The 17,615-nt window shown below is 37.8% G+C and overlaps 1 protein-coding gene across 2 annotated transcripts; it reads left to right on the top strand.

The window, feature by feature from the left end:
- Window positions 1–7,692: 7,692 nt before the first annotated feature.
- Window positions 7,693–15,320, top strand: LOC134663608 (transmembrane protein 50A). Of its 2 annotated transcripts, none has more exons than XM_063520035.1 (4): window positions 7,693–7,911; window positions 8,217–8,348; window positions 11,044–11,179; window positions 12,078–15,320. In XM_063520035.1, the coding sequence occupies exons 1-4, from the start codon at window positions 7,816–7,818 to the stop codon at window positions 12,185–12,187; spliced, it is 474 nt and encodes a 157-aa protein (XP_063376105.1). In that variant the 5' UTR covers window positions 7,693–7,815; the 3' UTR covers window positions 12,188–15,320. The 2 variants fall into 2 exon arrangements, with proteins under 2 accessions (XP_063376105.1, XP_063376099.1); XM_063520029.1 differs by having other exon boundaries at window positions 11,044–11,194.
- The last annotated feature ends 2,295 nt before the right edge of the window (window positions 15,321–17,615 follow it).

Below are 17,615 nucleotides of genomic sequence, written 5' to 3'. Positions count from 1 at the left end.
CGCGATCCACATTCCACAGATAAAACAAAGATGACACGCGATTTTCGAATTATTCGAACACAGTGTTGCTAACCCGCGATTTTTCAAATTTGCCGCCGTTTGCTACTGACAAGATTTGCTTGACGCAGTATATGATTTACGTTACACAGGGGCCAAATTCGACACGTACAACTGTCAGATTTCGCATATCCACGTCAAATCAACAGTTGATTTTATTGCATACTGAGTGTTGATTCCTTCAACTGTGGATAATATAATTTGGTACAACCAAAACTCAACTCTAAACTAAGGGTGGTTCGGTTTGGTTTGCTTGTCACCCTAACTGTGGATTGTTAATGTCAAATTTTGACATTGTACGTATTCGAGAACTTATGATTTTTCCCACATCAACGGACTAAGGTTGACTGGTAGAGAATGCTTTTGGCATTAAGTCCGCCTTTTGTACGATAAGTTTTCTTTTGTGCCATAAAGTTTAAATAAATAAATAAATAAACGGAAGATCAACACGATACGTCAAACGTCGCTTGTCGAATAGGGGTCCAGGTCGAACCCTAAACTCCAACCTAGATATTGGGCCAACCTCAGAAAATCCAAAGACGCGGCAAGACTTTAGTGGGCATAAGTCTTAATACGATTTCGTTCTACCACAGGCACAGCTCAGCTGCGTCCTGTGGATTGTCCAGGTAGACCCATAAACATAGGCTAGGGTGTTCCAGTTTTTCGTGTGTTTGTTGCTATACTGGAATCACCTAAGGGATCGTGCACAAATCATGCGAGGTTCGATGGGGGGAGGGGGGGGTCACGAAAAACTCACGATAGATCACGTTGGGGGAGGGGGGGGTATAAGGAAACCTCACGTGTATTTTTCTACAGTAAACAAAACTAAGAAAAAAAAACCAACCACATGAGTAAATACCTTTTCTCGGTTTGGTTAAACATAAATCTTCACTCTGCACTTCAAAATAGCGAGTGTATTTAACGAAAATAGAAAAATAAACAATATTTTCTAAATACAACACTATTTATCTTAAAATTAGGTCGAATGAAAAAAAACAAATAAATACACGTGAGGTTGCGTGGGGGGAGGGGGGGTAGCCAAAAACCTCACCAAATATCACCAAGGGGGAGGGGGGGTCAAAAAGTAGCCAAAAATACCTCGCGTGATTTGTGCACAACCCCTAAGTTGATTCGGATAGGAAGTCCATTTGTGCCCACGTTTGACCCTTAGAGTCGGCCTAAGGCACCCAGCCTTTACAAAGTTGCATGTGACATTAAGTATTTGCCTATTTGAGAAATTTTTACTGGTGCCGCTGCTGCGGGGTTATGATAATGACGTCAACCGCAAAAGCTGAGGTTGCCAATTCCATTAGCCCGAACACTAGAGGCCTATGGTTATTCTTTCTTTTTTAGATATTAATTATTTTAACATCTATATCTGTTTTTATTTTGGATTTGGATATATTAGCCTGCATTTGCATTTGGAATACAAAGCAGACAATAAGCCTTAAGTACCTATAGTTTTGTGTGTCTTATCAAGTTCCAATAAGTCACGTCCAACTTTATGTTATTGCACCTGACTCTGCCATGAAACGCTTCCAAGTACGATTACGTATCTTCACATAACATGCGTCAATATCTACGCAAGGCATTGTTGAGCAATAATTTATAATAAAAAGACTTATAATATTTTGAACGTGTTAGTTCTACGCAACTTTTAAGCATTTTTCTTTTCGAGTGCATCGAGTCATCATGCACGCTAAGGGAATTATTCTGCTTTGTGCGCATTTGCTTTTAGTCCAGGTAAGTAATTAAATATCGATTAAATTTAATGTCGATTAATTTTATAATAGGATATCTTTTATATGCATTGTACTCATTGCAGCAATATTTGACATGCATTAATGTTGTAATTTGATGAGTGAAGTACCTACTTACTTCGCTTGCAATTAGCTCCGTGAATCATAATTCGTTAATACCTATATTGTTAAGTACTTACAGTTAATAATGTCAATTACGGTTGTTAACTATGCGTATTCTGGCCTGCTTACTTCGACAAACATATCTAGTCAAAATTATCCAGGGAGGATATTATTCGTCAGTGGACATTTTTATAAAGCGTCATGTTAAGTCCAGAGTCGCATAAATCAATTTGTCTATCTACATAAAAATTATACTTCGCAAGTAGCAAATTAAAAATGGAAGGTATTATTTGCTAATCCGTCAAATGGACGCAAACTGACACTGGACGGTAAACTGACGCAAGTAGGTACCGTACCTATTATTGAAGTAACTTCCTTCGACAAATCGACTTTTACCATAAGTTAAGCGTGCGTGTTATTAAGTTAAGTCAGGCGTGGCTCACTCCGCGATTTCGTCGCTTTGCTTTGCACTACATGCAGGTAGCTACAAACATACATCCGTTCCACGCCAATTTTGGTGGCTAGCGCTGTCGCCACCTAGCGGCCATATCTGTCCTGATCATACCAGACGCGTTTTGTTAGAGAGTACTGTAAGTCTTCTGTACCTAGTACTATTATTTATTCTGTGCCATTGTTGCAGCAAGTGTTCTCCCAAGCTAAGCAGCCCCTTACGCTGCAGTCACTCAACCAGGGCTGCAGCTCGTTCGTGGTCAACAGTTTAACCGACATCACGCCAAGCGGCATCTCTGTCAGCTCTAACAAGGTGACCCTGAACACTCCCGTCAAAGCCCCCATTCAGAAGCTTCCTGCCGGCTTAGGCGGCTAACGCGTAACGGTGACGAGTGTAACGACTAAAATAATAAATTATGAAAATGGCGTTTTATATTAATTATTTACCTGTTTTTGTTTTTTACCAATTGTTAAAATTATAAATAAATTAATTAAAAATTGGCGATGTTTGTGTATATATTTTTAAATGTACGGAAGTTGGATTCCTGATAAAAGATAAGATAAAAATAGTTTTTCAAGTAGGTATATTACAATGCGCTTATGAACGTCAAATAAACCTTTACCGGCTCCAACCGTACACCTCTGCCTCGAGAAGATTTAAATCCCCCCTCAATTGGAGGAGGGTATCCCAATATGGGACCGGCAACAAACTCGGCGGGACACATCTTTTCAAAACATTATTACATCTTATAATTAACATGCATTACGAGTAATTAAGAAAAATACAATTTAAATTACTATAGAATTCATGCAATTATACTCAGTGAGTACATAACTTTATAGAAGGCTGTCCGTGGTGATCCAGCGTGGAAATGCTGCGAGCATCATGGGCACCTTTGCACCGGGAACGGCAGGGAGCGGTTTGTTTTCTTAAATTTATAGTTTTAATTTTTATTTGTAAGCCTTAGTTGTATGTTTTTTGTCATGTATGTAGTAACTTTATAGAATATGATATAAAAAAATCGCGCGCGAGTCCAACCTTGAAGGGCCTATAAAAAAATCGCGCGCGAGCCCAATCTTGAAGGGCCCTCCATACTTATGCGTGAATCACGACGCGAAGCCGCGATTCGCGCACGAGTGTGGAAAGGGCTTGAAGTCACGCTTGATGTATGGCGTCGCGGGCGAGAACGCAACTCATGCTAGATTGCCTGATAGTCACGATGAAGATCATCTTGCATCACCCTGAATCATCCCTGAATTGAGTTACAACGAATTAAGTACCTACCTTGCAGAAAGGATCGACAGGGAGAACCATTTTGGACGCCGTACCGAGTGGTCGTGCCCAGAGCGAACAAATAAGCCTCATAAACGGCCAGCGAAACAATAGCACCGTTCGCCAGATGGTCGACCCATCGCCGCGTTACCACCTAAGAGCCGTCCCGCGTTAACCATAGCTTTCGCGACGCTTGCTTACTCAATTCCAGCATTCCGTAAAAGTGTTTATAGTTTCGGAATTCGTTTATCAGTGCATCCCAATTATATCATAATTAAGTGAAGTGCGTTAATCTGTGTGCGGTCCGTGCCTACGCAAGCCAACCGCGACGATCGTACGATCGCTGCTGCATCAGCGGTCCAACGTCGCGACGCGGTGACTGTCATCCCCGCCTACACCACGGCCAAATTTGGTGAGATCGCTCCAAATCTGTTTGCTCAAAGGCTAGATATGCCCAAGTACTAAGTCTAAATTCCTACCCTAAGTAACTGGACCTATAATACCACACTGATCTAGAGGTACATAAAAACTAGACATATTTTGACTTGACTACTCATCGACAATCGCCCGTTAATTTGAATACTCTTAAATAACACAGGAAGGCCCACGTAGGTGTCATCTCCAACCGACTGCCAGTAGTTAGCACTCCATAAATAGTATAATATAGATCAGGTATTGCACATAGGCAAATATCTTGCAATCGTACCTAGGAAAATACAGTTTTTAGAATATAAAATTCACTAGCGAATTACTGAATGAATTTATTTCAGTTAAATACCTAGTTTCATCTAATCTAGTAGCGACGATTTTGCTAGCTTTAAGTTACACCATCACGTACTGGGCTTGGCCTCTGCCGCGATCAATATCATTTTAGGTAAGAAAAGCAGATCACTTACCTACTATCTAGTTTATTTCAGTTATATACCTTTTTTCACCTAATCTTGTACTGACGCCGTATTTTTCGAACTCTTGTTTACCTACATTTCTAATCCAAATAGTCCACCACCTACACCTACCTACTAGTTTATTTCAGTTACATACCTATAGTCTCATCTAATCTAGCATTAGTGACGCCTTAGTTTTTCAGCCTTTATTTCAGTACCTCTAGCTACCACCGTCGAGTCAGCTTTGACTCAACGCACGATTATATTGTACTAGCAGGAAAGCAGGTCTCATAGCCAATTTCGTCAGTTTTTATTTACGAACTTACTTTTGTTCTAATGCTCTGCAGTATAAAATAACAAATTATTCTACCTTATCAAATCAAGGCACCAATTATGTACTACATAGAATAATATATAGGTACGCGGTCAGCATATAACGCAAGATTACACCGCAACATTGTATTCCAGAGAACCAATGATCATAAAATACATTATAAACTGAAATAAATACTTTAATTTGTTCAAATACTTCTAGTAAAATACATTACATTATATTATAACTGACACACAACAATATTATAACGATCTTTGGTAGGTAACTAACTTGGCTTGTGTACCTACTTTACCAACTCACAACCCGAAGGGATATCGCTCCCTGGAAATACCCGCAATATCCCCATCCGCCGCTCAATAAAAGGGGCTTTTGTCTTTGAAACTATCTCCCCAGTACCTTATCAAGATAAAATATTTTAAAGAATACCAACGCAATTTAGTTGTAAAAGAGTACACATCTGGCACCATTCATAGTATTTCTACAAAATACGGTCATTAACAGCGATACAGCGAGCAAGACCATAGGACGCAAGGGTTGTTTGCCTGCCATTGTCTTCATCTGTAGGACGCCAGCGTGAACATAATAAAACAGATGGTCACTAAATATCGGATACGGTTAGTAAATGTCAGGAACAACGCCGCGACCCGATAAGGTTCGCAATATATTGAACGGCAAAATAATAACCAAAAGGATTAAATGCACTTGGAAAAACTCACTGACACAGGATATGGAGTATTACACCAGGCATTCCTCTAAGTGGATCAACATGGCAGACGACCATTACGACCAAGGCGAACTCATCAAAGCAACAAGAGAAATATATCAACTGGACGAAACCGACATCGAATCAGACGAAGAAGAACCAACACCTCGAATCGACGAACAAACAGTACCTCAAGACGGCATCGGCCCTACTTGATACAAGATATCTCGAAGACCGAAGCTGAAACGACGAGCAGCATGTCACCAACGCTCTCCTTCGACGACATAACCTACCCCTCCTAACTTCCAATATTGGCTTGAGGCTGCATAGCCGGCTGATTCTATTCCTCTCCCATCCCAGAGCGTGTCACTCCCCACAAATTTCGTCCCCTGGTATGCCGGTTTGACCGGAGCGGGCATGTTCCCGGCTGGGTGTGGCGCATTCTTGTCTTGTCTCTTGTCTTCTTGTCTACCTTGCAGAAAGGATCGACAGTACTTATGTATGTACCTAGTATTAATCGTTAGGTTACTCTTTTCAAATCTTTGTTTTCCATTCAATCTTGTCTGTTTATGTATAGCTACTCTATTAGTTGGTCAAGCAGATCTTGTCAGTAGAAAAAGGCGGAAAATTTGAAAAATGTAGGCGCGAAGGGATATGGTCTCATAGAAAATTTGAATCTCGCGCCTTTTTCTACTGACAATATTTGCTTGACCATCTAGAGTGATTTATAGTAGTACCCCTAGTGTGATCTATAGTACATCTAGAGTTGATCTAGAGTGATATACAGTGTGGAAAGATAAGTCGGGCCCTGGAGGGAACTTACCTTAAATCCTTAAGCTGGCTCATTTTACTTAAAGGAGACATTCCTTTATTTTTTAAAAGAAACAAAAATGCATTCAAAGATTTTCTAAAACTCGCCCGGGACTCGAACCGACTAAAAATTCCAAAAAATAAACACTCGCAATTTTATTACACTAGTCGATACAGTTAATGTTAAAGATAACATTTCTTCAAGAAACATAAGGACTTACACTCGTCTGTCGTACAAAATATCCATAAACTCTAATATTTAGTACTCAAGATTTTTTTAGACAAGAAAAATTGAAGAAAAAAAGAAAAATCTTTGAATGCAGTTTCGTTTCTTTTTAAAAATAAAGGAATGTCTCCTATAAGTAAAATGAGCCAGCTTAAGGATTTAAGGTAGTTTCCCTCCAGGGCCCGACTTATCTTTCCACCCTGTTTAACACCAGCATAGAGGTACAATAATACATATAGAGAGGAAACGGGGAAGGGGCTAAATGACCGAACGAGATGCACTTATGGAACTTTCAGTAGGAGTGGCAGAGAAAGCGGTATTAATATATTGCTTGTCCTTGTCACAGTCTCACTTTTAGTTAGTTCCCCGTTCCCCACCGTTAATTTAGTATGGTTTATGGTGGGTAACAAAAAATAATCCGACCGAATTACGTAGATTGTTTTTTTTTGGTATGTTGTCAGGAATGTTAAAACGTGTTTTTGATATTGTCGCATTGCGAATGTTTTGTCCCTCACGGAGGCACGCGTATATATCTACCACTTCTATAGGATGCTACCTTCTATGTATAATACCAAAGAATATATACGTCACGCCCCAGCAGGGAACCAAGGGAAAGTTCAGATATTTAATTAAAATACATAAATACCTACTAAGATATGTGTTCCGCAATAATTGAAATATTTTATTATATTCTAATATGTTTATTATTCATTAGCATTTCAATTATGTATATGTTTAACGAAGATATTGAAGCTTCAATTAATAGCTATTTCGTTCCGCTGTGTAGCGTTTATCGATATATAACATGATCGACTTTTCACATCCCTAAAAGAGCACACATACACGTTTTTACGCACACATACACAGCCTGGATGCATCAAAAAAGGCAACACTTGATTTGAAGTTCACCTTGTCAACAGTATGGTTGTCCTTTTTTGACAAATGGCATTTTTATAATAGCGAGGAGAGAGAAATCATACTAGTTGCTGCGCCGTCAAAGAGAACAGAAAGCGTAGGGGCCTTGCTTCGTGCGTAAGCCTTTTGATATTTTTGAACCTGGCAATTTTTTATTACAAACGTCACTTGCGTTGCCAATCAGAATTCAGATCATCAAGTTCAGCAAGTTTAGATTTGTCATATTAATAATTATTTACTATTTCTATATAACTATTGCTATTATATTTCCAAATTAATACGACGAAAACAAGAAATAATCATGAACTGCTTCGAGAACGTGACTGTGCCGAATTGCGTCTGGTTTGAAGGAGGAGAAAGGCGCAATATTTTTGCGTCGATGGTTGCAGGTTTTCTGGTAATTGTTTTGCGATTTTCTCGATGAATCATTGTCCCACTTATCTAAGTTTTGTTTGTGATATAATATGATCAATTTAATGGTATTATTATCATAACCATATTAAACTGCAGGTGATAAAAAGAATCCTGTCTTTTTATTTACTAGATAACTCAAATATGTTTGCATGAAGGAAGAACAAACATCCAAACACCTAAACTTTCACATTGTTTTTTTACCATTGACGTGCTTATTTCAGTTTGATAATAAATGACCATGAATTCTAAACAAACAATAAGGTATGCAGCTAATATTGTTTTGTATAGTTCTTTACAGGATGGTGGTTTATAATTGACTCAGCATCTAAGTACCCGAGTGATCTACCAAATGCAGCACATGTCTGCGGAGTGATGGCTACCATATCTTTGGTTATGATTAACTCTGTTTCAAATGCACAGGTAAGTTGTACATGAACAATAAATCATGTAGTTCTTTTCACCTGTAATACATGTTGCATTTGTATATAAGTACCTACACCATTCTAAAGGGGCCCACAGATTACCAGTTCGCCGGACGATATCAGCCAATCAGTTGTTTGGAGCTGTCAAATTTTGTGTTTAACTGACAGACTGATATCATCTGGTAATCAGTGGGCCCCTTAATGTTTGTTGATAATCTGTGGATAAATTAATTAATTTATTTTATTTAAACTTTATTGCACAAAATATATACAACAATGTACAAATGGCGGACCTAATGCCAAATGGCATAAATAAAAAAAGGGAACAAATGAAAAATGAATGGAAAAATGGAATGGAATGGAATGGTATAAATATGGAACTATGGCTAAAGCTATATTAAGATATGTAATTTTACCACATTGTGATTTGGTATAAAATGACCCTAGGGGCTATTCATAAATTACGTCATTTCAAATTAGGGGGGGGGGGGTCTGGACATCGGATGATGGTAGCATGACAAAGGAGGAAACGGGGTCATTCGAAGCATGATTTTTGGATGATTTGAGGTCAAATGTCGTCAAAAATCAATGACGTAATTTATGGACAGCCTCCTATCCCCAAAGCCTTTACTCGAAGGTTGGGGTAAAATAAGCCACAGGAGGGCTAAATAGGCTTAAATTATAGTATTATTATGTATCTGTCCTATATCCCAAATTTAATACATATTTTGTGTGGTTTTGATTATTATAATATTTCTATCCCACCAAAAACATTCTGTAAAAAACTAGCCAAGTCTCGATGGAGCTGCTTGTTTATCTCTAAAAAGTAATGAAATCTAGACAAAGTCGTGCCAAGTCTAAGGTTCCTTACTGCGATTTCTTTATTATTTATTATAGTTGGACGTAGTTTAGCGTAAAAGATCCATCCTCTAAAATTTGTCATTTAAATTAATGACTTATCCGTTTGACAGAAAGTTCAAAATTTACTAACAGATTTTTGTGGATTGGATCTTTTACCCTAAACTACGTCCAGTTAATGTTGTGTGACTTGGCCGTTGAAGGGTACACAAGGGTACAAAACCAGGTGCTCCATGACACCATTGCACCAATCTGTCGCCAGAACCGCTACCCATTGACGATGGAAAATTGCCACTTGGAAAAGGTTGATTCAATAACCAGTCAATTGTAGGCTTGATAAAGCTGCGTATTTCAATAATACTTATGTATGGGCGAGCCTGAAACAAACACTTCTTTTTGGTGCAATGGCAGATTGGTGCAATGGTGTCATGGAGCACCTGGTTTTGTACCCTTGTGTACCCTTCAACGGCCAAGTCACACAACATTAACTATAATAAATAATAAAGAAATCGCAGTAAGGAACCTTAGACTTGGCACGACTTTGTCTAGATTTCATTACTTTTTAGAGATAAACAAGCAGCTCCATCGAGACTTGGCTAGTTTTTTACAGAATGTTTTTGGTGGGATTTCACTTCTTTTTGTAGAATCTTATTATTACAAATCTTTCTTTTCTTTTTTTCCGGTTCTGATTCTTGTACAGTAGCAACAGTTTTTCGTATTGCCCATTCATTAAATTTAATAATTAAATAATAATCAGTAATCCGCCACTAATCATCATATAATGACTTGACAATCGCACATAATGCTTTACTCGTACCATACTCGTAAATATGTGTAATGCTCAAACTGCAATTAGCGCTAGCGTTATGTTCAATTAGAATTATTTTTAATAGGTGACGATGATCCTTTTGTCTTTATGCAGCCGTGCGATGGCCACGTCATTATACGTATTACAAATTAAAGATATCTTATTGATACGGTATTAACACCCCCTGGCACTGATTAAACTAACCGACTTGGTTTCACATTACATCTCAAAACTTTTTTGTAGTAAAAGCGAGACTTGCACCTTTTTGCATGTAATGTTTTTGATGGGATCTCATCTCTTTTTGTAGGCAGTCCTTCTTTTCGGGTACTCATACCCATACTATGTATACACATATCATAACTAAACATATCTTCATTCATACTCACATCGTACATCGTAGTGTACCTTTACTTTACCTACTATTTGTAGGAACTGTAACAGTAACTTTGTAATATCATATATTTATAAGGGATTACAAACTTACTTATGCAGTTCTTAGATCTTTAAAACGTGACTGATATTGCAATATTTTTAGGTTTTCCCTTTATGTGGCCATTAAACCCTAACTCTGTACCAAATTTCAGCTCTCTGAGTTTATGGGAAGTACTAGTTCTATTCTGATGATCATGAGTGAGTTTCATAAATGCGAAACTTTGCTTTCGCTTAACTTCGGAACTAAATGACCTACAGACTTGAAGTTTTGGATTTTAAGTATATGATTATAGCTTACTGGATGACCAAAATTTCTGCGTTCTAGTCTTATCCAGAGGTTCTCAAATAGGGGCCTGAAAATGCGGCGAAATGGTTCCAGTAAAGGATGGTACGGCAGTGTTTGCTTCGCGCTCGACTTGGCGGGGGCACTGCCGTGCCCCCCGATTTAAATTTTAATCCACTCAATTTGCAAGGGAGTGTCACTTTATTATCAAATATGTATATGTTAGGCTTACATTGCAGACCAAACATGTTTCTACTCACTCAATGCTTTTCTTGGGTGTGCAAAATTTTAAATCATTCAAAAACATTGCAGGTGCGAGGAGAGACATATACCGGGGGCTGTATGGGGCCGCGCGGCGCGAGGCTCTGGCTCTTCATGGGTTTCGTCGTGGGCTTCGCATCACTCATCGCCGCCTGCTGGATACTGTTTGCCAATTATGTTAACTCTGGTAAAACAGGCTCAGGTGTTTATTTTGCACTGTTTGCTTATTAACTGCATATGCATGCATTGTATGCACAATGCGCACAATCATGGGCATGGCTTTCAGAATCTTTTTTTAGTACAATAAATTACTTATACCCAATATGGTATGCTCCCTCTTTCAAGGTCCATGCTTATTAGCACGGTGATATCACGAATATCCACTTGTCTGGTACTTCATTCTCATTTATAATTTCACGTTCATCCATCAGTAGTCAATCATATCAGTTGTGCCTGTTTTATTTTCATCATAAACAGTAACAATCATCATCCAAAATTTGATAGTAAATAAATGAACGTGTTTTTCCAAACGGGAACCAACCCACACCAAATACTTATTCAAATGTTTACTACATTGTCTTAACATTAAGGTTCAATTTTCAATGAGTATTTGGTGTGGGTACCCCATTTGCAAAAATACGTCCAAATATTTGGGGACAATCTTAACACAGATCAACCTAACCCCAAACTAAGCAAAGCGTGTATATACACAGAAAACACCCATTACTCAGGAACAAATATCTGTGTTCATCACACAAATAAATGCCCTTACCAGGATTCAAACCTGGGAACATCGGCTTCATAGGCAGGGTCACTACCCACTAGGCCAGACTGGATAACTTACCTTATTTTCTGTAATGCCAGAAGCCGATGAAGAAATTATAAACTTTAAGTTTACATCGCTTGGTGATATCCAAGACAGGATCTTGGATGATAGAACTGCTACAGAGAGAAATATGACTATTGGCTTGCTTCGCCGATTTTAGCTATTCGACATCGAGTCGTGTTGTATATCTTCTTTACAGCATAGGTACCTATGTTTTCAAGATATAATTTTACCTTATTTTCGTGTTTGTTTCCCGCAGATGCGACCAAAAACACCTGGGCGGGGGTGAGCCTGTTCCTCCAAAACGCGTTCATCTTCGCTGGCTCGCTGGTCTTCAAATTCGGCCGCGCCGAGGACCTGTGGGGCTAAACCTAGCAAGTAACCAAAATATCTTAAGTCCGCTAATAAGTATGTGTGCCTTTAGAATATGAATACCGTAAAATGGGGTGACACGCAACGACTTTGAACATTTTTCAGAGATATGTAAAAGTATCTTTATAATATTGACTATTTTGTAGCCCAGATTAATATTTATATATATATAAAAACATCTAAATAAGTATCACAGATAACATTCGTAATTACCGGCGACGCGCTCATATCACCTCTGGAGGGGCATGCGTCTATAGGCTGTGGTGACCTTTCCATCAGGCGAGTTGTATGCCATGCTTTAAACTACTGTCGTTACAATAAACATTAACATAAAAGGATTAAGCTAAGGGCCTAAATGTATCTACAACTTGTTAAAACTGAATCTTTCCTCAGGTCACCCTATTCTATGCTACAAAGTTATGGTCATGTTGGCTTCAAATTGGCATTTACTTATAGCGAATTGCCTGAAGGCAATGAAATCTACAAGTTCTGATTTTTAGAAAATTAAATGTATTTGTGTTTTAATATTCAGTCTGGTTCGACCTGGTTCGACAGATCCTGTAGTAATCTCTTACATTTACTGCTAACTAAACAAAAAAAGTCACAAATTATTATGTACATATTATAATCAAATTATTATTCGTGTTTATAATAATAAAAAATATACAAATTTAAAATCCGATGGAACAGTTTTTTGAAGTATTAATTGGTTACCAATGGATGTTAAAATCGCCAAACATCTTTCTAGTCGAACCAAATTCAGGTGAGTAGGTAAATACATATAACATTCAAGATACTTGTCGGCAAAACAAGGGTATACCGGATACTTACATTTGTAATTATTCTGTTTTAACATGTCCTAAATAACTATTGTGACTAGTTAATAATGTAATACAGTCATGGCTTGATATGATAATCAGGTACCAGGTACGTACAAGATTTTTTCACATTCTGCCTACTACTATACATGCTACGTATGTATGTTTTAAATGGGAAAAACATTTTGTTCGTTATGATCAACCCAAGGCTGTACGTAAGGTAGTTATAGTGCAATTTGTACGTAGGAAGTAAATAGTTATTTATGAATTGACTTCTACCGTAGAAAATAGTGCTTTCTAGTTTGACAGTTGAAGTAGATGGTGCTGTACGGCCAGTGGGGAGACACTCCTCCTTTCGGGCACACTCGGCTCCGTTCGGCTCAGCATTACTCCGAGCAATTATTAGGGTTGGTAGTTTCACCACTTGACGTCCTTATTATGCGTGCTTGCATTCCGCATCAGACTCTACAAATTTAAAATCCAACTGTCAATCGAAGAACTTATCTATTTTGTTTTAAGTTAAACTCCTGAAGATTCTAAAATTAGGTTTACATTATGATATGAAACGTTTGCTAAGCATGTGAATTCGCTGGTTATTTGAATGGATCCTAAAATGGGGACAGCTAATGCTGACGTGATATCAGGTCATATTTTATGCCTCAAGCCTTAATCATTTTAACTGACCTCCTTTTATTTAAGGTTTAAAAAATCCACGGACCTACTATGGAGGAGCAACTAGAATGCAAAATGGGCCAAAAAATATTGTCTGGTTTCTGACCCGTTTGTGTAATTTATTGTTTGAATATTCTAGAAAACAAATAAAAAATAGGTACCATCTTATGTTCTGTCTATGTCTTTGTAACTAATATTCAATATGAAAAGAAAAACGCAACTAACACAAAAAGCTCCACTCCGTCAGTTTTTTTGAACAGAAAACATGTCAAAGAGAATAATGTTGAAGCCGATAAAGCAACAATTTCAGGTCAAAAAAAGTATACTTACCGAACTTGTAACCTTTAATAGTAGTTTATGTGACTGCTACATAATGAGAGGCATTAAAATACGAGTGTGGGTTTAAGAAACGAACGTTAGTGAGTTTCTTAATAGGATCACACGAGTGTTTTAATGCCTAATTATGTACAGTTACATACACTACTTTATCTAAACACATACTTAAAACTAACTAAAAGATAAACTGTACGTCAAATGGCGCTGAATGAAAACTTTTTTCACGCATGTCACACATCCGTAGTTTTTTTTAAATTCCTAGACAAAAGAATAAAGTCCCTATTCTCATGTCACTCGAGATCAAATGTCGTGCGGTTTATATTTAAAAAACATACTAAATTGACGTTTCGTATCGATAACGGTTTTAATATCTATGGATACTAGAATAGAGACCTACTTGAGTTTTGACTGATGTTCCAAATTTAAACTCATAACCTACAAAAATCTGTAACGTTATGTACATTAAAGTACAAATTTTCCTACTACCACAGATAAAAAAGTTCTCATAGTAAAATTGGTTGTCATTAAGCTTGTCATTTCCTACGGTTTCTGAACGCATTATAGAGCACTAATGACATGTGTGTAGATAATAGTAGTTTATGTGACTGCTACATAATGAGAGGCATTAAAATACGAGTGTGGGTTTAAGAAACGAACGTTAGTGAGTTTCTTAATAGGATCACACGAGTGTTTTAATGCCTAATTATGTACAGTTACATACACTACTTTATCTAAACACATACTTAAAACTAACTAAAAGATAAACTGTACGTCAAATGGCGCTGAATGAAAACTTTTTTCACGCATGTCACACATCCGTAGTTTTTTTTAAATTCCTAGACAAAAGAATAAAGTCCCTATTCTCATGTCACTCGAGATCAAATGTCGTGCGGTTTATATTTAAAAAACATACTAAATTGACGTTTCGTATCGATAACGGTTTTAATATCTATGGATACTAGAATAGAGACCTACTTGAGTTTTGACTGATGTTCCAAATTTAAACTCATAACCTACAAAAATCTGTAACGTTATGTACATTAAAGTACAAATTTTCCTACTACCACAGATAAAAAAGTTCTCATAGTAAAATTGGTTGTCATTAAGCTTGTCATTTCCTACGGTTTCTGAACGCATTATAGAGCACTAATGACATGTGTGTAGATAAACGTGTTTATTGTGTCGGGTTTTGTTAAAATTGAAATATTTTATGTTAAATATGCTTTAAGTACCTAGATATAAGAACTCACGTGTGAGTGAATCTATTTTATTATTTCATTAATAAAAGTCTCTCATTTACTAAATTGGCTTGGTTATTATTATTGTTTTTATATATATCTTAACATTATCTATCCTCTAAAAACACGTTTTCCATTAAATAGGTACATTTTAACTGTTCTGATTTAAATCCATTTTTGTCTTGTTTTACAAGGGAACAATGTTACCTATGGTTTTATCTCTTGTGCTAATATTTATATACAAGCAAGCGAAAAATTAAGAAATAGATAAAGTGGAATCTTGAGCGTTGCGAGGGTTTCAAGGCATGAAGTGTTAAACAAATTTTGCCCATATTTTGCCACCGAATCAAACAAAATTTTTCACCACACCAGCACAAGGAAAATAAATACTATCTGTAAAATATCAAACAAAATCGAAGCATGTTTATCATTCTAAATGGTGAAAATACATATATGTATGGAAATAGATGGTCAAGCAAATCTTGTCAGTAATTTTCAAATTTTCTTATTAATTTTCTTTTTAGTAAGATATTCAAATTTTCTATAAGACGATATCCCTTCACGCCTACATTTTTAAAATTTGCCCCCCTTTTCTACTGACAAGATCTGCTTGACCAACTATATTTACCTTATTGCGTTGAAAATTAGAATAATTCCGTACACGGCGGGAAGAAGTTGATATCTGTCGGGAAAAAATTGAAGAAATTTGAACCTTATGTAAATTAATTTTAAGTTCAAATTTCTTCGGTAGAATATCTTGAGTTATCAACTACTTGCCATGTACGGAATTATTCTACTGTACACTTTAACCAAACAAATCCCCTAAGTTTGGCTAAAGGGCTTGGATCTGTTGCTTCGATTTTAGATTTAGTAATAATGGCATTAATTTTTTTTTAATCTATCATACATTACCAGGATTCGAACCTGGTCAATATTCTTTATGTAATCGTGTGTAGTATTTGTTTGTATGGTAACTTTTAAACGATGCGTGATAGGTGGGGGTTCTCGACCAAATATCATAGAGGGCCCCGAGACAAAACAAACTACATTAACAAAAATCAAAATGGCTGTTTTTTAATTTTTAGGGTTCCGTACCTCAAAAGGAAAAAAACGGAACCCTTATAGGATTACTCGTGCGTCTGTCTGTCTGTCTGTCTTTCGGTCTGTCACAGCCTATTTTCTCCGAAACTACTGGACCAATTAAGTTGAAATTTGGTACACATATGTAAGTTTGTGACCCAAAGACGGACATGTAACGTAAACAAATGAATTTTAAACATGGGGGCCACTTTTGGGGGGTAAATGAGAAAATCAAAAAATAAAGTTTTTCACACTATATCGTGTCACATATCAAATGAAAGAGCTCAATGTGAGAATCTCAAACATATAGAAAATAGGCAAAAAATGACCATTCCCTCGCCCTTTATCTCCGAAACTACTGGGTCTAAAATTTTGAAAAAATACATAAAATAGGTCTTTACCTATAGATGACAGGAAAACCTATTAGAAATATGTAGTCAAGCGTGAGTCGGACCAATTACTTAGTTTTTGATCCGACCTCTACGGGTTTTTTAAAGGCAATTCACTCGCGTTTCACATATATAAAAAAATATATTGTTAAAATTTAGTAATGTACGGAACCCTTGGAACGCGAGTCCGACTCGCACTTGGCCGGTTTTTTTCAAGTTGGTCCGAGCGCGCTGAGATTTGGCATGCGGCGAGCCTGGGGGCCCAAGATTAACACGTCAAAAAAAATTTGGAAAAATCCAAAATGGCGGCGGACACGGGCAAAGTCAAATTTCCAAGTAGGTTATTCAGGCCGGGAGGCTGAAGGCCGACCCCGGCAGAGGGCCGAAGGCCCGTAGCCTCCACCCCGACTCCCAATAGGAAAAGTGTTGGGTCGTGTTTAAGCTCCAACTTCCCCCTCTCGTGTGACGCTTCGGGCCTTCGGCCCTACGCGGCGCTCAGCCTTCGGCCTTCGCAAGCCTCGACGCTTCGCCGTCGGACATTCGGCCCGCCGGCTTCGCTCATTAAGACAGTTGACTTGGTAGAACGCTTGGAAGCACCGCATTCACGCAGCTCGTCCTTCGGCCTCGCGTTTTGGGAGTCGGGGTGGATGCTCCGGGCCTTCGGCCTTCCGCCGGGGTCGGCCTTCGGCCTCCCGGCCTGAAGCTCGCCCTTCGGGCTCGCTTAACCTACTTGGAAATTTGACTTTGCCCGTGACCACCGCCATTTTGGATTTTTTCAAAAAAAAAATTTTTTTTTGACATCTTGGGCCCCCAGGCTCGCCGCATGCCAAATCTCAGCGCGCTCGGACGAACTTGATTTTTTTTTTAAAGTCGACCAATTTGAATTTTTTTT

Source organism: Cydia fagiglandana, chromosome 1 (assembly GCF_963556715.1).
Source record: "Cydia fagiglandana chromosome 1, ilCydFagi1.1, whole genome shotgun sequence".
Taxonomy (NCBI): Eukaryota; Metazoa; Arthropoda; class Insecta; order Lepidoptera; family Tortricidae; genus Cydia; species Cydia fagiglandana.
Note: the sequence above shows the minus strand (reverse complement) of the source record. Positions and strands in the feature narration are given on the sequence as shown.

Bases quoted from the DNA above. Each gene is read 5' to 3' on its own strand.
- LOC134663608 (XM_063520029.1), top strand. From the start codon at position 7,816: ATGAACTGCTTCGAGAACGTGACTGTGCCGAATTGCGTCTGGTTTGAA. The intron at 7,912-8,216 runs GTAATTGTTTTG...TGTTTTGTATAG, and splicing joins CGATGGTTGCAGGTTTTCTG to TTCTTTACAGGATGGTGGTT. The intron at 8,349-11,043 runs GTAAGTTGTACA...AAAACATTGCAG, and splicing joins ACTCTGTTTCAAATGCACAG to GTGCGAGGAGAGACATATAC.